Below are 27,490 nucleotides of genomic sequence, written 5' to 3' on the forward strand. Positions count from 1 at the left end.
ATAATGGTTTTAATATTTCCCACCTTTTAAATTTTAATTTTAATATTTCCTGATTGGAATAAATTGGTTGTACAGAAATTTCATTTTGACATTTCCTTGTGTGCTTACCATACACCTTAATCAGACTTATGTCCTCAACCTTCAAGAATCACTCTTCTTCATCCTCCACTCTTTTCCAAACAGTCTTGACACTTTCCTTTCATTTTCATGAATATATACAGAATTTGAACCATATTTATTCTCCACACACTTTTAAAGAAAGATTTTAGTCAATAATTAAAACTATATACTCAGATTTGAATTCTGGTTCTGGGTGGATTTTGGAAAAGTTAATGTCTCCAAGATTTTTTTCTCATCAATGTCCATAACAAGATTAGCATCATGAGTTTTGCAGGACTAAATGTACTCCTCTGGTATAAGAACATAGAGATGCATATGTTGATTACTGTTTGTGTTATTATTGCTATCATTATGGAAAGATATTTTTCAAAGTACTTCCTTGACACCATATTCACAAAAATATGTAGGTGACTGAAAGGTCTGAAATAACAGCATAGAAATTAACTTTATTTGCTAAGCATTCTTTAAAAAAATGTAGACAATAGTCCAATTTATTTTTCAATATGACATATTTTCAAACTTAGAAGTTTAATTTCTTTTACTTCTGTAGAGAGAATGCACAATCGTAGTGGTTAGCCATGCAGTTAATTATTTATGATTCTTCATTTTAGAAAATGTCTCTAACATACTTACTTAGTAATGTAAATAACTAAGTCACATATTCAGTGGTCAATAATGACACAGGAAGCAAATAAGGTACACAGAAATAAAGCGCTTAGGTAAGAATCATTTCACATATGCATATTTATTTTTGTTTCTGTTTTTAAGGTCCATTAAAATTTTGGGGAGGGTGGTTTAGTTGGCTAGTTTTTTAAGATAAGCAATTATTATATAGCACAGTCTGGCCTGGAATTACCAAGGAAGGCCCAGACTGTAACTCAACTAACTCCTATCTCAACTTTCAGAAGGCTGAGTTTAGAGGAATCCATCACCATGTCCACTTATTTTCTTAATTTTGATTCTCAAAATATATCTGAATCCCAGATTACACAATGCATTCTACAATAAATACTAATTACATTATTCTCATTTATGAGTTCTTTCATTTCCAACAAGCTTAATTTTGGCAAATGAAGGTACTCAAATATTCTGTACTGCACATGTGTCTGATTGAAGAAATACTTCATTTTTTTCTTTTAGTACAAAATCATATCTGCAAAATGGTACCCTGTGAAAGATAATGAAAAGTAAATTTTAATACTACAGAAAAATTTCCTTCCTTTTTATCTAAATATTAGAATAGACAGAGCCTATGCTAGGAGTTGCAACAGAACCAATTCCAGTCTCCTCAATTTGCTGTGCAGAGAATCACTTCTTAAAACCTATGCAAAAGGAAAAAGTTTCTTTAACTTTTTTCTCCATTGTCTCACAGAAATGCATGCATGGCATGGGAGGCAAAGTTGGCTGCTGAAATCATTGAACTCAATTTATCTGTGGCCAGGCCTATTCTATTCTGACCACCTCCAAGGAAAGGAATGTAAACAGTACATTCAAATTTAACTTTAAAATAAAGGAAAAGTAAGAAAAAAGCGAGGTACAGGAGTCAGATGTGGTAGGGCTGTTGGGTACAATTGTAAATAGAATAGGAAGCAAAGGCTTCTTTGAGCAAATGGCATTTTACTGTAAAATCTTGCTGGGGGAGGGGGGTGGCCATTGAATTTCAAGGACAGAAACATTCTAGAGTGAGCAAACAACCACCAATATGAGAGGATGGGGTGTGATAATAACAGGGGATCCAGCCTGGCTTGAATCTCTTAAAATATCCATATATTTTGGCCCACTTTTTTTTCAAGTGAAGGCAAAGCACTACTAAATTATCCCTAGTTTTTTTGTCCTCACAACAGTAGTTTATTGATATATGAATGGCTATATATTATCCTACCAGAAGTACGAGATGAATTTGCATTTAGATGCTTTTCCAAAATCTCACTATGGATATAGATTGATATAGATCTCATCTAGATATGCACGTGTATCTACAGATACAGATATAGATATGTAGATAGATCTCATCTAAAACAGATATAAAGAGAGACAGGCAGATATATTTATACTGACATTCAACTGGCATAATAGCAATATCTGGAATACTTTAATTCTAAAATCAATATAGTTTCAATGAAAACAAATTACAGAGACTTATCTATATGGAAAATACCCCAGAAAACTCTGTCAAAATACTTATTAAATAATTTAAATAATAGTTCATAAATATTTTCTTTATTCATCTGTTGACTTATACCTAGTCTGTTAGTTTGATTTCATTTTGGCCACTTTGTATAATTTATGCTGACTTGATTCCTTTGGTGCTATACCTAGGTGTGATATAGTTGAATCATATGGTACATCTCATTTCAATTTTAAGAGATCCTCCAAACTATTTCCATAGAGGTTAGAATAACTATATTCTTATCAACAGTATATAAGTATTTTCTTACCCTCACATACCTGCAAGCATTTAAGAATAGCATATTAAGTGTGTGATAAAAACATCACAAGAGCATGTGTCCTATTTTGATAGGAATGGAAACACTTGTGATAAAATGAGCAAACTGGGCCAGCGGTGTGGCCTAGTGGTAGAGTGCTTGTCTAGTGTAGAAGCCCTGGGTTTGATTCCTTGGTACCACACGCACAAAAAAAGCCAGAAGTGGTACTGTAGCTCAAGCGGTAGAGTGCTAGTCTTGAGAAAGCCCTAGGACAGTACCCAGGCCTTGAATTCAAGCCCCAAGACAGCTAAAACAAAAAGCAAAAAAAAAAAAAAAAAGGAATTAGCAAACTAAGAAAGATGACAAAACTCAAGTGTGAAAAGTGAACCTCTTGTTGGAATTGCTAGAGATCTGAAGAATCTCAGATAGAACAGATGAAGTGGACTTGCTTATTTTATGAACAAAAGGAAAAAAGTTAGGAGAAAGAATATCAGTGTAAGTCATGATCATTTCTAGCTCTGTGACCATGTATTTCACTTTACAGCTCCAAACTTTTGGATACTATCTAAATGGTTTAAAAAAAAAAAGCTGAAAGGAAGGGGCAACATTGTCCTCAAAAAAGTATAAAATGGTAACCCTTCTGAATGACACCATAATAGTAATAACTAAATTATATTTAAAAACACAGTCACTCTGTCAATGCATATCATATATAAGAAATAATTTCTGAATACCTGAGGAATCAGTTTGTCTCAAAATTTCATCTTTGATGTGTCTTATGTATTGGTCATGAATGTGTTTTCTTTATGTATGTTAATGTGATTCCAAACTAAATTTTATCTAAATAAAAAATTACATACTTTTTAACCTTTGCATATTCTGATCTCTATGAACAGTATGGTCTGAAAGATAAAAGAAACACGTATCTCATATTGTTACAGTATCTCACTTTGTTATCTGATATATGAATTTATTTGTGTTTGGTTATTTGAAATTTGATAGGGAAGGGGGAAAACCAAGACAGGTGGGGGGGGTGGGGGAGGGTAATGGGTACCAAGACATGTGAAAGCGTATCAATGTATGTGAATTAATGCACCTTCTATCTGGCAAATATCATGTAACCCTTTTACTAATTACAATAAAAAATTTAAAAATAAATAAATAAATAAAAAGAAACACATATTTGCCTTTGTATTCCTAAACTGTTACTTAATAGGCTAATATTCTATTTCCTTACCTTTCAGGATATGTAAGTGATTTTAACACAAGACTCTGTATTCTGTATTGACAGGTGGAACATTGCAGATTTGAACCCTGGGAATATGTCAAAGCAATGCCTGAAATATTCGCAATGTCATTTAGAAATTGAGCTAGAATCTTCACTTCTTGAAGTTTGTCAAATGGTTTGCTTTTTCTAAACAACAACAAAAAATATAATCAGAATAATCACAATATTTGCAATAATTTAATTGTAAAATCAACACCATTTTAATAAGACAAGTTGCGAGGAAAAATATTTATGGAAAATGCCACAGAAAACAATGTGCCAAAATGCTTACTCAAATAATTTAAGTAATAATTTAAAACCATAAAATAATAGTAACAATATATTCAGTCCCATATGTAAACATTTAAGATTACATTTAAAAAGTGAGTTATCTTGACTTTCTGAATGAATGCCTGGATTATAAATTTCTCTAAAATTGGTCATCTTATATATCCTCTTTTAGATTATTCAATTGTTACATTTCATAGTCTAGGACCTCCTAAATATTTTTTCTGTCACAATTTGTCAAATATTTTTAAATAAAGAAGTAATCTATAATGGTTCAACACCCAAAAGTATGGTAGCAATTTATGAATTATAATTTTATGACTATTCACAAAGAACATAGAACTGTAGTAATGCTTCCCATACTTGTCCTTTTTTTTTTTGCCAGTCCTGGGCTTGAGCTCAGGGCCTGAGCACTGTCTTTGGACTTTCTCAAGGCTACAGCTCTACCACTTGAGCCTCAGCACCACTTCTGGCTTTTTTCTATGTATGTGGTACCAAGGAATCGAACCCTGGTCTTCGTGCATGCTAGGCAAGCACTTTAACCCCTAGGCCAAACTCCCAGCCCTCCCATACTTATCCTTATTTCACTACCTTATAATTTCTTATACCATGAAACATTCCGATTTTACATAAGTAAAAACTGAGTATCAAAGAATACAGATGCTTTTTCTGAAGTCATAGAGTTAATAGATACGGAGCTGGAAAGCAACACCACCGTGTTTGTCTTTTACATGTATGCCCTTCTGCTTCCTAATTCTTCCCAATCCACTGGTTTCCATGAGGCCATTTGCATGCCTCAAGCATGCCTAAAGTAGAATAAATTCTACTTTAAATGCCGTATCCTGCCAATCATTTTCCCTTATCATCAAAAAAGAAAAAACTGAAGTGTGATATTTAAACTTTCACATTTCCTTATCACATGGAAAGTACCAATCATCACACTAGTCTTCTCTTTTAATTCCCACATCCAACTGGTCAAAAATATGACTTTGCTCAACAAACATCTTGAATCTTCTTTGAATCCATAATTGCCTATTCATTTCAAAATCCTATATCCCCTCACCAATTCCAAAATAGAGCAGGAAATGGAGATAGAAATAACTTTTCCAAATAATTCTTTTTTCCATATAAAAATCGATCTTGACCTCGACTACTCTAAATAAAATACTAGAAAACTTCCATGTGCCTGGTGACTGAATACACCATGTTTACTGAATACTGTTACTGAATACAACATGTTTACACTATGTTTACTTCAATATGTAGATGCTCACTTGCTTTCCCCATCTCTAATTTCAAGCATAATCTTCTGACAGCGCCAGCAGTGATCCTTCAGGTTTCATATTTTTTTAACTTATTAGAAGTTAGAATGCAGTATTGCATTGATCCTGCCCATCATTTGAACCTCAACTAATACAAAATATCAGTATAAAAAACTTAAGGATCCCATAAAAACATATCCCCTGACTTAAGTTTCTATGCACACTATCATTTGCTTCAAGACATTTTTCAAGGAGATATATTATTCATAGAATTTTATAACCATATAATCATCTTTATGTCCCTCATTATGCTCTAAGCTAAATGAGAATCCTGCCTCTTTGGACTAATAGTTAGCATTCCACTGAGCTCAACGTAGATAATCATTAAAAGTTGTTAGGCCAGAGGAAAGATGGATATCTTCGTTTTATTTGTATTATTAAATTAAAATCTGCCTGCTGCCCTAGACTGAATTGTATAAGGACAGAGATCTAATATGTCAGGAATTTTATTCCCAATTCTTAGCATAGTTACCGGCCTGTAGCATCCCTTAAAATATTGTTGTATTGAATGATAAAATTGTAGGTTCTCCATATGTCTCCCAGGATAGTACAGAGAAGTGCTGCGATCTTTGTGCAAAATAGTTGTCACTGAACAAAGGCAGTTTATGAATACAATATAAAAATGTACCTTGATTAATGTCACCCCTTTCACCATTAACCACATCTCTCCCAATCCCATCCCTTTTCTCAATTTTCTTAATTTTGTAGATTATGCATGGAATTTTAGGACTTCATTCTCCCCACTTTCTTCATTCATCTACCTCCCTCCCCATGATTCAAATCCCTTTCTTAAAAAAAAAACAATATTAAACACCTAAGAATGTTTGATTAGTTTATTTTCAATCTCCAATATCTAATTAATAATACAAAACATACCATTCAACTTTCTGAAAACGTTAAACACTTCTGGAATCTACCTTACCCTTGTTTGTCTGGCTAAGTGTAGGTTCCCCACTGTCTTTCTTGTGAATACAATATAAGCCATTTTTCCCATCTGGTACCATTCAGTCAGCACATCTCTTCTTATTAATCTATTGAAGGGACCATTCTGATCTTGGAATTCAATACCGATACCCCTTTGTTTAACATGCCGTATTAAACTGATTTGAATCACCCTGCGATGGTTTTAGTGACACTGAGTTTTGAAGAGGACGAAAATGGTAAGCAAAAAGATGGGCCCGAATCATGGTCCCAATGTTAATTGAATGACACCATCATTCACAATCAGATGAAAAATACTTTCTCTTCTTAAAGGGGGAGTAAAAGGTCACTCGACATTCTATGGCACATCAGCATCTAAATTATAGTTCATTGCCAAGATAATATAAAAAATTAAAGCAAATAATCAGACTTAAGATGACAGGTTTTAACAAGTATGCATGGTTATATATTTCATATTCCTTAATGAAAAATGTACAAGCTTAAGCATGATGCAACACATCATTATTTCATCATCTTTATATACTTGTAAAATACATCAGGCCATACTTGCTTCCCATTCTAGACAAGCCTGAACAACTGTAGTCTGTGTGCTATTTGTGAATTTGGTGCTTAACTATCTCTATGATTTTTGAAAGAAATTTCTGTTTCCACACAGCATTGCTTTACTTTCAAAAGCATCCTTGTTTCTACTCTGTGAGCTGACAGCATATTAAGTGATAATCTAACATAAAACTTTCTACTCAGAGACGCAGTTTTGCCTTTGCCTCCATCTGTCCTTTATGATCTCCTTGAGAACAATAGCATTTTCTATTTTAGTTTGAGGACCCATTACATAAGATAGATGAATAAGTTTGTGATAAATAATATAAATTAATTCAAAAGCTAATAAAGCATATTTTTGAGAAGTCTAAATAAAAGGAAGATGGAATCACATGCATATATGGATATATATGCCTGATGTAGTTATAATAATTTTAAATAGTGTGCAATTATAAACAGCTTTAAGGAATTTAAAGTAATTAATTCAGAAGAGTATTTGCCACTAAAACATACTTGACATGCATCTAAAAATCCAATGAAAAAAACTTTGTATTTCTTCTTATGAGACATGCATTTCACGCAAATGAAGAATTTGGTTTGGAATTCTTACTGAGATTATTTTATCTTCTTTAAGTAACTAAAAGGAGGTGAATTAAAAGGAAAAGCAAGAATTAATTCTCTATACTATCAATTTCATCCCAGCACTAAGTTATAGGGAGTGCTTTAAAAATAAGAAAATTATATATAATATTTAATGTATGTTCATTTTTCTCTTTTAAATATCTAGCTTTAAACCCAGAGAATTATTACTTAGGATGATCATGGCAATCACTTTGGAAAATATGTTATATTACACAGAAATTTCAGTAAAATTTCAATATAAACATTTCATTGTGGAATTCAATGCTTATAATTTTTATCTGCTAAACAAAACGTACCTTCTATGAGCCAAGAAAACTGTTTATATTTTAAGCTCTTTTGAATTTTAAATATTAATATTACCTTAAAGTTAAAGCTAGCATTGTATGTACAAATTAATAAACAGGAAAATATGTTTCTTGATTCATACTAAATGGCTGTATAGATCTTTATGTTAGTATATTCAGGTTAAACACCCTTCACATATCAATGTTCCTACATTTTCCAATTCTAGTATTGTAACTCACTTAAGACAACAGTACATTTTAGAGATACCAAAACTTCCTCCTAAAATTCCAATGTCATCAGTGGCAAGAAAAATTTATTCCAAAAACTTGTTAAGTTCAATCACAGCAAAATAAAATGCATCAGCAGTGTGAGACTTGTGTCTTCTAACTCACAAGTAAAACATTTCTTAATTTACATATGTATGTTTATATCATTCTGTAAACATCCAATACCTACTTTAAGAATTTATTTTTTGTTTTACTTTCCTGTTTATTTTTTCCCATATGCTTTTATTGTAATTAATAAAAGGGTTACATTATATTCACCAGATAGAAGGTGCATTACTTCACAAACATTGATACCTTTTCTCATGTCTTGGTCCCCATTTCCCTCCCCCCACTCCTGCCCCTCATCTTGTCCCCCCCTTTCCTATCCAATTTCAAATAACCAAATAAGCATATATACAATATATCAGATAACAAGGTGAAATATTGTAACAATATTACCCAATCGTCTAGAAACAAGGACATACTAAATCCACTGGCACAATGAGGTTCATCGCAGCACTATTTACCATAGCAAAGATATGGAACTAATCCAGATGCCCCTCAGTTGATAAATGGATCAACAAGATATGGTATTTATACACAAGGGAATTCTATGCTGCTGTCAGAATGAACGACATTGAATCATTTGTAAGAATTTATTTTTTAAGTGTATTTTATTGTCAGGGTAATGTATAGAGGGGTTACAGTTACATTTGTCAGATAATGGGTACATTACTTCTCGAACCTTGACACCTCTTCTCATGTTTTTGTCCCCCTTCTCTCCAATCCCCTCCCAATCATCTTGTTTTTACCCTCCCTTACCTATTTCAAATAAATAAATATATATGCAATGTATATACTAGGTTACTTCCTAATCTATGTAAGAACGAGCTTTAATATTATTTGGCAACCTTAAAATATGTACCCAATACTACATTTATCCAAAACTATCTCACCATTAATATTTGAGAGCATTGTGCATGGGAGTAGTTCTTTAGAGAAGCAAATTTGGGTTGCTCAGTTATGAGTTCTATTAAAAAACTATTTACATAATTTTTAGTACAGCATTTGAAAATTAGAGAAAACGTCAAGGAAGTTAAGGATAATACTGAAATTACTAAAATTAGTACTGAAAATAACACAAAAACTCTAATCTAACTTAACAATTGTGAGCTATATAAAACAAATTTAGTCTATTTCATATTTGGTACCCTCTTTAGAATAAAGTAGAATGACATGAAATTCTTTCAATATGTAATATTTTAATATTCGCCATATAAAAATTCAGGCTGTTTGGATTATCAGATGAACTGAGCACCTAAAAAAAGAATATTTTCATTCGTTTGTCAATGCTGGGTTTTGAATTCAGGACATTGCACTCATGAGGCAGGCGCTCTTGCTGAGCCAAAGCTGTAGCCCAAAAGAACATTTTCAATTATGAAAAAAGAACATACCACAAAATACTTACTCATAGATCTTTGGATTTTCAAACACTCCATGTTGGTTTAATAACTTAAATGAAATAGAGCCATCCATCATAGTTTCATCTAGGACAGTGATACTGAGAACAAAATAATAGCCTACAAAAGAGAAATAAAGAAGTTCCCATATATTATCTTTGGTTCATCTTATTAATCATTTAGATCTATTGTTGGGGGGATACCCAACTGATTTAAATGTAGTAGAAAACATAACTTTAAGTTGACTGATTTCACAAACCAATAAAAAAATGGGTCTATGGTGCTATAGCAACCTTTTTATTATATTGTATTGTTGGGGTAATGTATAATTAAATTCATCAGGTATTGGGTATCTTACTTGTTTTTCTTTTTTTTATGTTAGTTGTGAGGCTAGAATTCTGGCACTGGGCGCTGTCCCTGAGCTCTTCAACTCAGTCTATCAACTCTACCCCTTGAGCCACAGCAACACTTCCTGTTTTCTGATGGTTAATTGGAGGTAAGATTCCTCACTGACTTTAGTGCCCAGGCTGGCTTTGAACCACAATCCTCAGCTCTCAGTCTCCTGAGGAGCTACTTCCTGGTTGGTACATTACTTCTTGAACATCCATACCCCTTCTTATGTTTTTGTCCCACTTCTCTCCTCCACCCCTTCCCAATCATCTTGTTTTTTCCCCTTCTCTTCCCTATTTCAAATAAACAAATAAACATATATACAATACACCAAGTAACAAAGTCAGATACACCCATGCATTATTCACAAATTTTATTTTGTTTTATACATATAAAAATATACATACATAGACAGAATCTAGTCTCCCATTTTATAGGCAAATAATATGATCTAGAAGTATTTATTTGGCCAATGGGGAATATATTTGCTTAGTTCATATATTTATCAGTTAGTGATAAATCTTAAAAATGAGGTATAAAAATCCTACCTGTCAGTTCAGTATGGTAATGGTTTAACCTAGCAGCTATTGAAACAAAATTAGTTTGATAAAAACAAACAAATAAGCAAGCATACTGCTCTGGTTCTCTGTGTATTAAATAGAAAAACAGGAAAGAAAAGAAGTTCCCTATAGGAAAGGGGGAAAACAAGATGAGGGTGGGGGTGGGGGGAGGGAAATGGGGACCAAAACATGAGAAAGGGTATCAGTGTATGTGAAGTAATACATCTTCCATCTGGCGAAAGTAATGTAACCCTTCCATTAATTACAATAAAAATTATATGGAAAAAAAGAAAATAAATTCCACCAAACTGAAACCCCTGTTTTAGGTGAAAGTTTTGATAACCGCAAATACTTATGGTCAATAAAAAATTTTAATTACCCCCTCAAAAAAGAAAAGAAGTTCCCTAAGAACAAACAAAAGTCTCAGTAATGTGGAAATTAAGTCAACCATATTCACTTAGTAAAGGACTCCTAACTACTTAGGTAAAGATATTCCAGGATTATAGTACTAAAGTCTTGGCGATAGAGGGAATCCAAACTATTCCAATGGTAAATATTTTTTCATGTATTTTTTATTGTAATTAATAGAAGGGTTACATTATATTCACCAGATAGAAGGTGCATTACATCACATACATTGATACTCTTCTTCATACCATGGTCCCCATAAATCTTTAAAGAATATCTAGCAGGAAAGAATTTTCTATATCAAAGTAAGTCAAGAACAACTAATTAGCACACACCATTTTTTCATCTGTTTCCTCTGTATGTGTGTGTGTGTGTGTGTGTGTGTGTGTGTGTGTGTGTGTCTGTCTGTCTGTCTGTCTGTCTGTCTCTGTCTCTGTCTCTATCTGTGTGTATCACTCATGGGTGCTATTCAATAGTAAACCTCAGGGTTTACTTTTTCTCCAAGGGTATCACCCTACCATTTGAGCTTCTAGTTTAGGGTGATATTTGGATGAAAAAAACAAAGTCTCAAGAACATTTTTGTCCAGGTTGGCTTTGAATTGATGTCTTCTTATCTTAGCCTCCCGAGTTAGTAGTTAACATAACAAATACATAATATTGGAAAATAAAAATTGGCCAGGTGTTTGACCTAGTAGTAGAGTGCCTGCCTAACATCACAAAGACCTGGGTTCAATTCCTCAGTACCCCATACATAGAAAAAAGCCAGAAGTGGTACTGAGGCTCAAGTGGTAGAGCTCTAGCCTTGAGAAAGTCCAAGGATAGTGCTCAGGCCCTGAGCTCAAGCCTAGGACTGGAAATAATAATAACGAACGAAAGAAAGAAAGAGAGAGAGAGAGAGAGAGAGAGAGAGAGAGAGAGAGAGAGAGAGAGAGAGAGAGGGAGGGAGGGAGGGAGGGAGGGAGGGAGGGAGGGAGGGAGGGAGGGAGAACGGAAGGAAGGAAGGAAGGAAGGAAGGAAGGAAGGAAGGAAGGAAGGAAGGAAGGAAGAAAGAAAGAAAGAAAGAAAGAAAGAAAGAAAGAAAAGAAAGCTTTAACAAATTAAAAAACCTGTTGGAAAAGAAATATACATTTTCTTCAAGGAAGAATTAGATTGACGACAAATGGAAAACAACAGAAAATTTATGTGGAAGAATGAGGATAAGTATATTTGAAGTACTTAACATAAAAAGTTTTCAAACAAAAATTCTACCTTGACCTGTATTTTCATTCCTGAAGAAAAGAAAGATAAAGATATTTTAAATGGAAATTAAAGCAGAACTGAGGAAGTGGAAAAACCTCCCAGGATGCTCCTGGATTAGAAGAATTAACATAGTGAAAATGCCAATCCTGTTGAGGGCTATCTACACTTCAATGCAATACCCATCAATATCCCAATGTCATTCTTTAAAGAAATAGAAGAGGCAAGCCAAAATTTTATATGGAATAACAAAAAACCCCTTAGAGAAAAGAACAGTTTTTAGCAGAAAGAACAGCACTGGAAAAATAGCAATAACAAAATTTAGACTGTATTACAGAGCCCTACTGGCACAAGAGGCCTCAGGACCATGGATTGGACCCCAGACCCAGAAATCAAGCCACAGATCTACGGCCATCTAATCTTTTGTAAGGGAACCAAAAAAAAAATTAGGATGGAAGAAAGACAACCTCTTCAACAAGTGGTGCTGGCAGAACTGGTTAATAAGCACCTGCAGAAAACTAAAGTTGGATCCTTCTATGTAACCCTGCACCAGGATTAATTACAAAGACCTTGAGGTAAAAACAGACACCCTGAAAACTTTACAAGAAGGACTAGAAGTACAGTAGGTTCCTTGGCACAGGTTGAAACTTTCTTAATAAGAACCAAGAAGCACAACAAATTAAAGAAAGGCTGGATAAGTGGGACTGCATTAAACTGCAGAGATTCTGTATAGCAAAGGACATAGCTAGCAAGTTAACTAGAAAGCCCACAGAGTGGGAGAAGATCTTCACTAACCATATCACAAAGGTCTCATATCTAAAATATACCAATAGCTACAAAAATTGAATCTCAAAAGAATCTCAATTAAATTTTCAAAGAAAAAGCCATCCCATTAAAAAGTGGGCCAAAGACTTAAAGAGAGTCTTCTCCGAAGAGGAAATAAGAGTGGCCTATAGACATAGAAAGAAATGCTTGACATATCTGGCCATAAAAGAAATGCAAATTACAACAATTTTCAGATTCCACCTTCCTCCAGTTAAAATGGCCATGATCAAGAAATCTAATAATATCAGATGCTGGCGGAGATGTGGCCAGAAGGGTTTGCTACTACATTGTTGGTGGGAGAGTAAACTCATTCAGCCACTCTGGAAAGCAGTATGGCGATTCCTCAAAGGACTAAACATATGGGGCTGGGAGTTTGGCCTAGTGGTAGAGTGCTTGACTACCATGCACAATGGCCTGAGTTCAATTTCTTGGTACCACATACATAGAAAAACGTTGGAAGTTGTGCTGTAGCTCAAGTGGTAGAGGTCTAGCCTTAAGAAAGCCCAGGGACAGTGCTCAGGCCTTGAGTTCAAGCCTCAAGACTGGCAAAAAAAAAGCCACTAAACATACAGCGCCCCTATAATCCAGCAATTCCACTCCTTGGCATTTACCCACTCATCCAGAAACAAGGACATACTAAATCCACTAGAACAATGATGTTCATTGCAGCACTATTTACCATAGTGAAGATATAGAACCAATCCAGATGCCCCTCAGTAGATTATTAGATCCAGAAGATGTGGTATTTATACACAATGAAATTCTATGCTGCCCATCAGAAGGAATGACATCGTCCTTTTGTAAGGAAATGGAAAGACATGGATAAAATCATATTAAGTGAAGTAAGCCAGACCCAAAGGAACATAGACTCAATAGTTTCCCTCATTTGTAATAATTAGTACACATCTAGGACTCTCCTATCAGAGGAGTACAATAGCTCAAAACCTAGATACATAAGGTCATATAGAATAAGACTAAATGAAAGGATCTCTAGGATATGGAAACAAGAGCTTTATCTTGTATGATTGCTGTTCTTGTACTGTCATTTCTCTTCTCCTTTGTTACCCTTTGGTTAGTCTCACATTATTACTATATCTGACTTTGTTCCCTGATATGTTGCATATCAGAGAAATATGAAGGAAAACATGAGAAAGGGTGTCAATGTGTGAGAAGTAAGGTACCTACTACCTAGCAAATGTAAATGTAACCCTTCTATACATTACCCTGACAATAAAATAACATAAAATTTGAATTTTTTAAAAAAGAAAAAAGCATCCATCTGCAAAGTGTACAAAGAGTTTTAAAGCAAAGTTTTCACATCCATAGTCTGTAGTTTAAGTTTTTGTTTTTGTTTTTCTGCTATTCAAGACATCCATCCTCAGAATACAGTCTCTGGGTGGCTTGAGCAATCAAGCATCCAGTTTACACAGAAGCTTCGTGATACAAGACTTATTTCCTATTCATTAAGATGGGGCTAAGGTTTCAGACATCTTGATGTTTGAATCCTTGCTGGCACTGGTGGCTCACACCTATAATCCTTACTACTCAGGAGACTGAGATCTGAAGATCGTGGGTAGAATTCAGCCTGAAAAAGAAAGGAGTTGAGATCTTTCCTCCAACGGATCACTAAAAAGCTAGAAGTGGAACTGTGTCGCAAATGTGGTAGAGTATTCGCCTTGAGAAAAAAGTTTAAGGACAGTGCCCAGGTCCTGAGTTCAAGTACCTGGACTATCACTAACTAAACAAATATCTTGGGTTAGTATGAAGCTAATTGAAAGGACTTCCAGGATATTGAAACAAAAGCCATATAATGAATGATTGTTGTCCTTAATGTACTATGTTATCTCTCATCTCTTTTGCTGTCCCTTGGTTATATCATATTGTTACAGTATCTCACTTTGTTATCTGATATATTGGATATATTTGTATTTGGTTATTTGAAATTGGATAGGGAAGGGGGGAAAACAAGATGAGGGGTGGTGGTGGGGGGGAGGGTAATGGGGACCAAGACATGTGAAAGGGTATCAATGTATGTGAATTAATGCACCTTCTATCTGGCAAATAGCATGTAACCCTTTTATTAATTTCAATAAAATATATTTAAAAAATTAAAAAATAAAAAACCCAAACAATTAGCAGCCATAATCTAAAAGCTTTGCGTGTGTAGAAACAAGAGGTTTTATCTTTGTGATTGTAGTTCTTAATGTACTATGTTATTTCTTTTCACTCTTACTTTTCTCTTTATGGTTTATCTCATGCTGTTACTGTATCTGACTTAGGTACCCTGCTATATTGTATATATATTAGTCTGTTTACTTGAAATAGGGAAGGGAAGGGGAAAGACAAGAAAAAAAAGATATTTCCAAATTAAAAAAAAGATTAGTAGAAATTGCTAGTGAAGAGTGTGTTTCAGTAAAAAAAATAAACAAAAGGAAAGGTTGAGAGCTAGGGGATGGTCAACTGTTACTTAACTATTACTAGTTAAGTACTCCCAACTACTTGGAAGGAGAAGAGAGAAGAATCATGTTGAAGAGCCTGGAGAAAGCTGATGTAAATGTATCTCAAAAACATGAATTTTAAACAAGCAAAGAGCTGTGATATAGTTTATGTGACAGAGTACAGTTCAGGAACCTGTTGTCAATCTGCAATATTATGGAGTGACACAGAGACAGAGACAGAGACAAACACACAAAGCCAGAGCCAGAGCCAGAGAAAGAGACACAGACACAGACACAGAGAGGAAACAGAGAGAGGATGGGGAGAGGGGGAGAGGAGAAGAAAGGAAGGGAGGAGGGAAGGAAGGAAAAAAGAAGGAAGAAAGGAAGGAAGGATTCTTCACATAGTAAAACTTTTATTCTTTATACTATACTCCTATCTTTTTCCTTTCTAAACATTAACTTTTTCCTTTACTACTTCTTTTTAAAGTTCAATTACTGAACACGTTTATATGAGATGCCTGTATTGCTTTTTTTTTTCCCTTATCAAAGCCTAAATATGGTAGGATGATCATTTCTTTTATTTCTTTTTGGTAGAAATATAAGTTCTCAAATAGATGTTGCCAGGTATATAGATTTACCTACCTACACAGTCTGGACATCTAGGCATTTAATAAGTGTCTTACAGTCTCTAACATCTATGTTCTGTAATAAGTCCAGAAAAGGGATGATAACAATACTTTGACTGTTTTTTTTTGAAAAATAAGATCCTGTTCATTTTATCTAAAAATTTGTTGATGAATTTTGTGGATTTTTAATCTAAAAAATATTCTAGACCTGTTCAATTTATCCAAATTGTCCACATTTTAACAAGCATAACAAAAACTGAAAGAATGCAAATAATCTTTCAAATAAGTGGAAAATTTGCATGATGAATTGGTAATTTGCCTATGAGTTAAAAGGAATAGGAGATACACTAGGCCTCCTTGGCACAGGTCAAAACTTTCTTAATAAGGACCAAGAATCACAACAAATCAGAGAAAGGCTGGATAAGTGGGATAAACTGTGGAGCTTTTGTATGGCAAAGGACATAGCTAGTAAATTAATTAGGAAGCCTACAGAGTGGGAGAAGATCTTCACCAACCAAACAATGGACAAAGGCCTCATATCTAAAATATATCAACAACTCAAAAAAATGAATCACTCCAAAACTAATCTCCAAAGTAACAACCATCCCATTAAAAAATGGGCCAAAGACTTAAAGAGAGTCTTCTCTGAAGAAGAAACAAAAATGGCCTATAGACACATGAAGAAATGCTCAACATCTCTGGTCATAAAAGAAATGCAAATCAAAACAACTCTAAAATTCCACCTCACTCCAGTTAGAATGGCCAGGATCAGGAAAACAAATGACAACAGATGCTGGAGGGGATGTGGCCAGGAGGGATCACTACCACACTGTTGGTGGGAATGCAAACTCATTCAACCACTATGGAAAGCAGTATGGCAGTGCCTCAAAAGGCTAAACATAGAACTCCCCTATGACCCAGCAATTCTACTACTTGGCATTTACCCAACCATCCAGAATCTAGGGCATACTAAATCTACTAGCACAACAATGTTCATTGCAGCATTATTCACCATAGCAAAGATATGGAACCAACCTAGATGTCCCTCAGTTGATGAGTGGATCAACAAGTTGTGGTATTTGTACACAATGGAATTCTATGCTGCTGCCAGAAAAAACGACATCGACCCATTTGTTAGGAAATGGAAAGACTTAGAAAAAAATCCTATTAAGTGAAGTAAGCCAGACTCAAAGTAACTTAGGCTCAATGGTTTCCCTCATTTGTCATAATCAGTAGAAACCTTGGGCTCTACTAGCAGAGATCTGTAATAGAGCAAAACCTTGATATATAAGGCCATATAGTATGAACCTAATTGAAAGGACCTCCAGGATATTGAAACAAAAGCCATATAACGAATGACTGTTGTCCTTAATGTACTATGTTATCTCTCATCTCCTTTGCTGTCCCTTGGGTATCTCATATTGTTACAGTATCTCACTTTGTTATCTGATATATTGAATTTATTTGTATTTGGTTATTTGAAATTTGATAGGGAAGGGGGGAAAACCAAGACGGGGAAGGGGGTGGGGGGAAGGGTAATGGGTACCAAGACATGTGAAAGGGTATCAATGTATGTGAATTAATGCACCTTCTATCTGGCAAATATCATGTAACCCTTTTATTAATTACAATAAAAAATATTAAAAAAATGTTAACAACTTACTACAGAATGGACTCTTGCCAGTAGTGTCCAAAAATGCAGTGGTCCTCAGAGGCAAGCCTTCTCTTCTTAGATCTTTTAAATCTCCTTTCCATAGCTTTGGTTGATAACCTGAGATTTTGAAACATAACACTATAACAGAACTTCTCTCAAATAATACAAAGATTTTGAAATAAGTGACTATAAAACTCAACATAAATTACTTCATTATTATCCTTCTCTTCATTGTTATTATTATGGATTTTTATAACTTAAAAAGCAGTTTTCCAGAAAGATAGCATTACATAAAATCAAGTTTTATGTATAAATGAACTTCCCAAATATCTGAGCTTTTCATACCTCATAGAATTACAGCTCATTTGATTCATATTACACTGCCTTGAGATGAAAATTTTACTGGCAACATTTTTACATCATTTTCACAGGCCTAACTTAATTACATTTGAACATACGATTTACCTCCATAGTTTCTCCAATTGCCTCTATGTATATATTCATATAAAGATTATGTGCATATGCATATATAATATATAATATATTTGCAAGAGTATAATAACATATAATTATATATTACATATAACATACTTTCATACATGTGGATACTTGTATATTGCATGTGTGCTATTTTAACATATATCATATACTTATATACTTAATAGAATTCGTTACTTAAATCTGAAAATATTTAAATGCTTCTTTTCTTCTGCCAGTCCTACGCTTGGACTCAGGGCCTGAGCATTGTCCTTGGACTTTCTCAGGGCTAGCACTCTACCACTTGAGCCTCAGTACCACTTCCGGCTTTTTTCTATGTATGTGGTACTGAGGAATTGAACCCAGGTCTTTGTGCATGCTAGGCAAGCACTCTACCACTAGGCTAGATTCCCGGCCCCATAAATGTTTCTTTTTCTTACATTCCCTCCAAAAGTTTTAAATTTGAATATAGGAAAAAGAATACTCAATTGAGAATTCAAAGGCTTAAATTGATTTCTCACTATGCTCTTTAGCAATCAATATAATCAATATATCCAGTCTAAATCATATATAAGAAAATGTTAATCCAAGAAAGGCAATTTTCAAAATATGAAAATGAATAACACATTCAGACTTGAGGAATATCTGTAAATATAAAATTTTGCCAAGGTTACATAGGGCATGCCTTGCCTAATATTCTCAATATGTAGTTACTCCTGCTTAAAAAAAAAACTGTCTATAAAAATGTCAGATTACCTCAGAAAGAACAACATCGCCCCATTTGTAAGGAAATCGAATGACTTAGAAAAAATCATATTAAGTGAAGTAAGGCAGACTTAAAGGAATATAGGCTCAATGGTTTCCCTCATTTGTCATAATCAGTAGAAACCTTGGGCTCTCCTAACAGAGATTTACAATAGAACAAAACTTAGATATATAAGGCCATATAGTATGACGCTAAATGAAAGGACCTCCAGGGTATAGAAACAAAAGCCATAGAATGAGTGATTGTTGTCCTTAATGTACTATGTTATCTCTCATCTCTTTTGCTATCCCTTAGTTGTCTCATATTGTTACAGTATTTCACCTTGTTATCTGATATATTGTATGTATGTGTATTTGGTTATTTGAAATAGGATAGGGAAGGGGGAAAACAAGAAGAGGGGTGGGGGTGGGAGGGTTAAAAATGGGGACCAAGACATGAGAAAGTGTATCAAGGTTTGTGATATAATGCACCTTCTATCTGGTGAATATAATGTAACCCTTCTATTAATTACAATTAAAAATATATGGAAAAAAGAATTAAAAGCACAATTTTAACCCTTCAAAAAATGTCAGGTTGCATTCATCCTTTTTTAATCACTCTTCATCTCTAGAACTCTTTGTCTTTGAAAATCTTCCTGTGCTGTAGACCAGATGTTTACATGTTCACTATACTCTACAGTCTTGTATTCTTTTTGAAAATCACAATTTCTTAGACTCTCTCCAGTTCTCACTGCAATCATTGTAGCAATCTCTCTTACCAAGCCGTGGACAGGAGTCTTTCATGAAACTGTCACAGTCCACACATAAACTACTCTTGTACTCTTTGTAGGAACCACAAGGAAAGGAAATAAAATTGCAATCTGTTTCCAAAGCAGCCAAGAAGAGATGAACTGCTCTCTGATGGTCACATTTAAGATATTCCACTCCTTTGGGATGAGAAAAAAAGCACAATAACTGTGGCTGTATTAAAAGAAGCTAAGAGAATTTCAAAGTTGAAAATTAACTTCTACTTTCCTAAGTATAACATATAAAAATGTTGACTACAACACATATTTCCAGCTCAAACCACCCAACAAACAGTATGACTAATGCTTAAATTTATTATGGGATTAAAAACATATTTTTGGAAAGCAATAAACAGTATAGCAAAGATAACATAATTTTAGTAACAGACTGTGCATATAGTGATGGTATATACATTAACTAACCCAGTTAAACATTTCTCCTTTCTAAACTAATCTTCCTACTTAAGATTTCCATCAAGTGTCAGAAATGACTATGGAAACAAGTTACACTGAAACTTTATAGCCCCCCTTCCCATTTTAGCCCCTCATAGCCGGGTTGTCTTGATCAAACTTCTCTAGCTGCAACCTGAGCACCAAACTGTGGGCAAACTGAGAATCAAATCACCAAATTTAAAGTAGTTCTCCATCTCTCCATACACAGGACAACCGCCAATCAGTTTATAAATATATTCATCTGGAGGTATGGTGAGAGTAAATGTTGAATTTACTGTTAAATGTTAAAGTTTCCTGATTCTACCAATCCAGTATTTACTTGATGATTTCAAATTTCTCTTCATGTTCAAAATGATAAAAATAAGTTCATTGGAATGCTAACCTAACAGTTCCTATCATGGTTAAATGTTATATCCACTTTATGAAGTAAGCAAGTTTGAATGAAACCCTTTCTTTGACAATTCTCCTGAATCACAGACCAAGATGAACCAAATATAATACATTGGAAAATATGATCTGCATACCTGAGAAGATTGATTTAGGACAGCCAGGTTGTTTTTTCCCTCCATTTGGATAAAAATCTATATGACCTAATGGCTCTTGAATGCCTAAACCTAAAAAAAAGTAGAGAGGAGGTAGAAAAGGAGGAGGAGGAGGAGGTGAATAATCACAAAGTACACATTATTATATCAGTGGCAATAATAAAAGTAAGTTTAAAAAATTCATTGAGAATTTATCATTCAATTTTTAAACTGAAAATAAAAGCTATATTTTAAGTTGTATTTTTGTGGTATTGTTGTGAAGCTAATTCTTTGAAAAATGAGTACAAAACAGAAACCTGGAGAAATCACTAATCAGGGGAGATAAACATGGCAACCAATGACTGTCAGGAGAATGACAGAATTTTCTATGTCTTGTGTGAAATATCAGTGCTTATGATCACATGACCTTTCTAAAAATTTTTTTGTATTTTTATTATAATTAATAGAATATTTACATTATATTCACCAGATAGAAGGTGCATTACTTCACAAACATTGATACCCCTTTTCATTTCCCTCCCTCACCCCTTCCCCTCATCTCAGAACCTTTTAAAGAAAATATATCATGAGTAATACACAACCTCATTAAGAAAGATCTAGTAATCTTTTTCCTCTTACAACCCTCATTCACTCAGGGTCTATATTCCCTTTTAAATAACTGAACCAGTAATTTATTGTTACCTTTCGCATCAGAATGGATTACATCCACAAACTTTGCATCAGTGTAATCTAATCTGCTATTTGGTGGCTTTCCAGAAAATTTTGGACCAGCAGGGTCAAGTCCTGAAGTGGAAAACAAAAGAAACCACTATGTAATGAAGACTCATTGTGTGGTGTGCTTGCATTAATATTACATTGAAAATGCATATGCCTACACACATACATATAGATATGTAAATGTAAATTAAATTTAAAAATAACCAATTTTCTTCATTATTTGAATGCTCAAAGTTTAGCAGTTTAAAGCATACTAGAAATACAATAACAAGATATTATAAAATATTTTTGAATTTTAAGTAGTAATTTATAATAACATTTATTTGTAAATTTATAAACATAAACATAAATTTATAAAAACTTTTCCTCCAGAAAACAAAACTAAACCAAATATATCACACTAACTAACACTTGGTTCTCCATTCATTAGTTTATTCTGGATAAATCTATAGGTCTAAAAGGTCTTTTAGATGCTCAACACTGTATGAGCTGTGGTATAGCGCATAAAAAACATTATCCCTTATTACTCATAAAACTGCTCCAAATACTATAATGAAAATGAAATGGAGTTAAAATTCTTTGTTTTTTGGAATATTTCTGTAGTATCTTACAATACAAATGATGCATAAATAATAAATTTCATGCTCATGAATTTTTCAAGACTATTAAAAGGACAAGATACTTGAAAACATCTATACACTTGAAGAAACAACTGTTTTAATGACCATAAAACTTAACTTGTTCAGCTTATATCATTTTCTTTGTTTTATGTAGTCATGTTTTAGATAGTCATTTGGCTAAACAGCTCATTTATTTCTTTTTTTCCTACAAATTATTCTATCCTAGAACCTCCAGATTGGCTCATTTTAAACCCTAATACTTGCCTGCTTTATTAAAAGAATACATTAGACTAAATATGGTATGACCACACTTTCATGAATAACTTATTCTTCTATCATTTCTTAAAGTCTAACTAAAGATTTTATCACATTTTTGTTAACAACTGACAATATTATAAATCTTCCAAAAACAGAGATATCAAGATTTCCTTAAAAACATAAAGTATTAGAAAAGGATAGTATTCTACTCATAAAAATCACCATCACACCACCCAGTGTGTCTTTGTTTGGCTAGTGAATAGTCTCATGAATAACTTTCCCATGATAAGAAGGGAAATTAGGGGTCAGATTTCCTTCAAAATTAGATATAACCTTCTTGATTCTTCTAACACTTGAGCAAAATGTTTAAAAGCCTTTAGATACCTCAAAGCTTGTGAAAAATAAATGCATAGCTAAAATTTTAGCTAATAAATAAAAACAATTCAGTAGCCATATTTTCTTGTAGTTTTTAGAGTGTACCCTTCCATTGTGAGGTCATTTCCTCTTATACTCATTTAGTACCTTATGCCATATTCAGAACCAAACAAGACTATAGACTTTAAATAAGATAAGGACTCATACCTGAATATAATATAGGGAAAATTGAATGTTCATAAAATGTCTATTGTTAACTGGTGGTCTATTATATTTTAAATAAAATAACATCTGATGTTTAAAAATGGCTTTACCTGTTATTCTTCCAAGTTGACCATGAAACATCTTGCCAACAAAGCCACTAATATGAGCTCCTAAGCTCATTCCTATGAGATGAAAATTATCAAGAGATGCTCCGTGCTTCTGGAATTGAAAGAGTTTCATTCTTTTCATTTGGAGGTAATCACAAGCTATAGCTCATGCATGAATACTCTCAAACTAACCCACTTCCAGAGAAAGTGAGGGGACCCTCATACTTCTGACATCATTTTACCTTTGTCCAGCTTATGCCATAACATGCATGATTTGTCTCTATTCATTTATAATCATATTATTAAACTTTCATTCAAAAGCTCTGAAAGACTTGTTATTATATTTTTGAAGATGGCATATGTAGAATCATGTAATTCTCAATATACATAATGACAATACTGCAAATCAGCAGTTGTTTAGTGTATATTATAATCTTATTACTATTGTAAAATAATAGGCATTATTAGATATTCATCAGAATTATTAATTGCTTACTTTTGATAGGTATTTTGATATGTGCTCTATAATGTTTCATTTTATATTACAGTTTCATCTATAAATCATGTCAATATTTTGCATAAAATTGGGCAGGGTACTTATTAAATACTAAATAAACATTAAATATTTCCTATTTTACCAAAATAAAAAGGCTCACATGCTGAAGACTTGCCCAAAACCACATACAATTTAAGAGAAAAGGTGGATTTCAACTGGCTAATGTCCTAATATGTGTATTCTCCAAAAGTTAGTATGCTGAAATCTTAACTCTTAAAATGACAGTATATAGCCCAGCTCTGGCGGCTCATGCCTAAAATCCTAGCTACCCTGGAGGCTGATGCCTGAAGATCTCAGTTCAAAGCCAGCCAGGCACAAAAAGTCATGAAAGTCTTATCTCCAGTTAACCACTAGAAAGCTGGAAGTGGCCCTGTAGAGCGCTACCTTGAGCTGAAGAGCTCATGGACAGCGCCCAGGCCCAGAGTTCAAGCCCCACACTGACAAATAAACAAACATAAACTGATGCTATATGGAGAAGGTGGGCCTCGGGAAGGGTGATTATGCCATGGGTTTAGAGCATTCGAGAATGGGAATCGTGCCCTGAAAGAACAGATTTGCCATCTTCACCAAGTGAGGATACTGTGAGAAGACGTCATCTAGGAATCAGCAAGTGGACTGTCACTAAGCCCAACTTCTTTTACAACCTTGCTCTTGACTTGCTCAGCTAGCTGAACTGAACCGGCTTGAATGGATGGACACAACAGTCTAGATCAGTTTGATAACAAAATTTGTATGAATCTGCCTGTCTTCTTTATGACCACAGTACATCAAATATTACAGGAAACTTAGAAACGTGTTTTTTTTTTTACTTCAGAGATAATAAAATAATGCTGATGGATTTTAAGGCACATTTCTCTTATCAATCTGGACAGTGATGGACTCTAATCTGAGATTAAGGTTGAATATCCATTAGGCACAGGGAAGAGACAGTAGGCATTACCAATTTATATTGGGAATAGGAGACTTGAAAGAACAACATGATTGTGCTTACATAATGATATGGCAGAAGGCTTATAGTAAGAGGTGAAACATTTCATACTACTGGAAAACTAGACTTAGAAACTTTCTAACATAAACTAATCATTTTCACATTACTCAGAGACATTCTCTCAAACCTAAGGGAGTCAATCATCACTTCTGCTTTTACAAATATAATATGGTTTTCTCCAGTTTCAAAGATAGGAAAAAAATAATGAAAATTCAATTATTTAAAAATTATTAAACATCATTTATTGGAGCACCACATGACTACATACACACATATATAACATTTATACATATTCACACAGACAGTATTATAAAATGTTTAGTACAGGTGTAATGAAATGCAGTACAGAGATATTGAGAAATTTCAAAAAGTTGCAAAGATGGTAAGTGGGTGACTCAGACTCTGAACCCATCTAGTCTGACTCCTAAGCACTATATGTACCTCCTTAAATTTGCTATGCTCATTAAATTTTATCATAGATTTGAAAGTTCAGAACAACATAGTGAAGTGTACATTTCAAGCCCAGAGATGGAACATTCTTTTCTCTAAGGACACATACTTCTCAGGACAGACATAAAAGTCCATAAACATTGACTTAGTAACCAAGAATCATTAAAACTACAAACAACATAGAACTTGCTTCAAACTATTTGATCCATTTCAACCCTGACTAGAACTGTCCTTTGAATTTGGCAGAAGTAGCTACTTTTTAAGTTACTTTCCCTTTAATTTTACAATACACACTTTGCTAAATAAAACACATTAACTATATCTTTAGAATTTATGCAAACAAATAATTAGCCAAGTGTAGTGGCTTATAAAAAATAATCCTAATTTTGTGATTGGGAGGATTCTGGTTTGAGGGTAAATCTAGGCAAAAAAAAATGCATAAGACCATTAAAAACTCAACCAGTAGAAAGATGTCATTCTAGGTACACACCATACATTAGTAAGAGGATTGTGGCCAAAGCCAGTCTAGGAAAATGCTATTCTGAAAAATAACAAAAGCAAGAAAAGCTAGTGGCTCATGAGGTATAGTGACTGCCTAACAACTACAAAACCATGAGTTCAAACCCCAGTGCCATCAAAAAAACAGAAAGAAAGAAAGAAAGAAAGAAAGAAAGAAAGAAAGAAAGAAAGAAAGAGGAAAAGAAAGGCACACATGAAGAGTGCTTTATCTTTAGTTCAACATGGGAGATTCAAAAATAATTTCTAAAAATCTTACAGTATTTTTAATAAAAGCGAATAATAAATAACTGGTTTTGAAGATTATTTAAAAATCAGAAGAAGGACATTCGGGTAGAAATAGTCATTTGAAGCAAGTAAACAAAATTGTACAAAGTAGTATATCAAAGAAATACCGCTAAATTCTACCAAAAAAGTATTAAAATTATCACTACTTTGGTGTATAGCTTAACATATCTTACATAACGAATATAATGCATAAAAATTCCAGACTTACCAAAAGATGTAGAATGGATTCACTCAAACTTTCAGCAACTTTTCTTGAGTTTTTTACTGCTCGATTGTAAATAAATGTTGTAGCCCCTTGGTTCCAATCCACTACAATTACATTAGCATCCTCTTCATTCAACAAAATCCTCAGAAACTTTGGAAGCCAGGAAGGAGTAGAACCCAGTGGTCGATATCCATGAATGATCCAAACTGTTTTCTTTTGTATGTTGAAGTTAATGTTCAGTGAATTATTATGCGCAAAAAGTGGTTCTGCACATTTTAGATTGTTCCTTGTATACATCATCAGAATGATCTTTATTTTGGGAGCAAACAGATCTTTTAAAGAATCCTTTACATTTAGGTTTGAGAATTCAAGGCATTGTCTTTTAGTGTCTGAAATCAGAAAAGAAAATTTAAAAAAAGTCAAGTGTGAAGATAATATTCAATCGTTGATGCTGTTAAAAATATAGACCTGAGGGGTCGGGAGTTTGGCCTAGAGGTAGAGTGCTTGCCTAGCATGCACAAAGAAACGGGTTTGATTCCTCCGTACCACATACATAGAAAAAGCTAGATATGGTGCTGTGGCTCAAGTGACAGAGGGCTAGCCTTGAGGAAAAAGCCCAAGGACAATGCTCAGGCCCTGAGTTCAAGCTCCAGGACTGGGAAAAAAAAGACATAAAAACAAAATAGTCATGAGTTTAAGGGGTAGAGGGTTTGACACTTTGACATCATTCACTGAGTAACTACAATACATGGGTTAGGATAAAAGACTTTCTGAACTAGAAATAGTTTTAAAATTAAATGAAAAATAAAAATAGTACATGTCGAAGGCCTGGTTTTATCTGAACAATACAGAAAATAGCAATCAGACTCAAATAATTCATATTGCTAGTAAGAAGGATGGTAAACCAAGGCACATTTTTCAAGAGCCAATTGCAGAAATATCCAAATCTACTTATCAAAAATGAAAACATTCATCTTATTTGAAAACAACAAGAAATATCACAAACATTCCTAAGGCCATTTTCTTTTTTATACATATTTAAGTGGGAGGGAGGACAACACTGGGGTTTGAACTCTGGGCCTTTCTCATGCCAAACAGCTGGGCTGCTCTACTTATTGTTTTGGTCCAGGCAAGCCTGGGCTTTGATCCTTCCATAATAAAGCTTTCTACTGGTTGCAGAGGGTTCTTATGACATATTTTTACCTAGGTTCACCTCAAATCATGATCCTCCTGATTCACCCACCGGACTCCCACCTGGACTCCACTGCACCCAGACCAAAAGGCCACTTCAAGTTGGAAGGTAATCTAGTTTCTCTTCAACATCAAATAAAACCTGCACGATTAATTGTTTATTTGAAATAGGGACAGGAAGGAGGGAAAACAAGATGACTGGGAGGGGGTGAGGGGAGAGAAAGGGGGACAAAAACATGAGAAGGGGTATCAATGTACAAGAACTAATGTAGCCACTACCTGATGAATGTAACTGCAA

At 34.0% G+C, this 27,490-nt stretch overlaps 1 protein-coding gene across 1 annotated transcript; it reads right to left on the minus strand.

The window, feature by feature from the left end:
* Window positions 1-901: 901 nt before the first annotated feature.
* On the minus strand, window positions 902-26,379 carry Lipi (lipase I). Its single transcript, XM_090333196.1, has 9 exons — window positions 26,005-26,379; window positions 23,002-23,110; window positions 21,399-21,500; window positions 20,700-20,789; window positions 19,696-19,863; window positions 17,705-17,812; window positions 9,567-9,678; window positions 3,784-3,960; window positions 902-1,288 (listed from the first exon to the last, which is right to left on the minus strand). The coding sequence occupies exons 1-9, from the start codon at window positions 26,299-26,301 to the stop codon at window positions 1,201-1,203; spliced, it is 1,251 nt and encodes a 416-aa protein (XP_090189322.1). The 5' UTR covers window positions 26,302-26,379; the 3' UTR covers window positions 902-1,200.
* Between the last annotated feature and the right edge of the window lie 1,111 nt (window positions 26,380-27,490).

Source organism: Megascapheus bottae, chromosome 1 (assembly GCF_031878675.1).
Source record: "Megascapheus bottae isolate mThoBot1 chromosome 1, mThoBot2.hap1, whole genome shotgun sequence".
Lineage (NCBI taxonomy): Eukaryota > Metazoa > Chordata > Mammalia > Rodentia > Geomyidae > Megascapheus > Megascapheus bottae.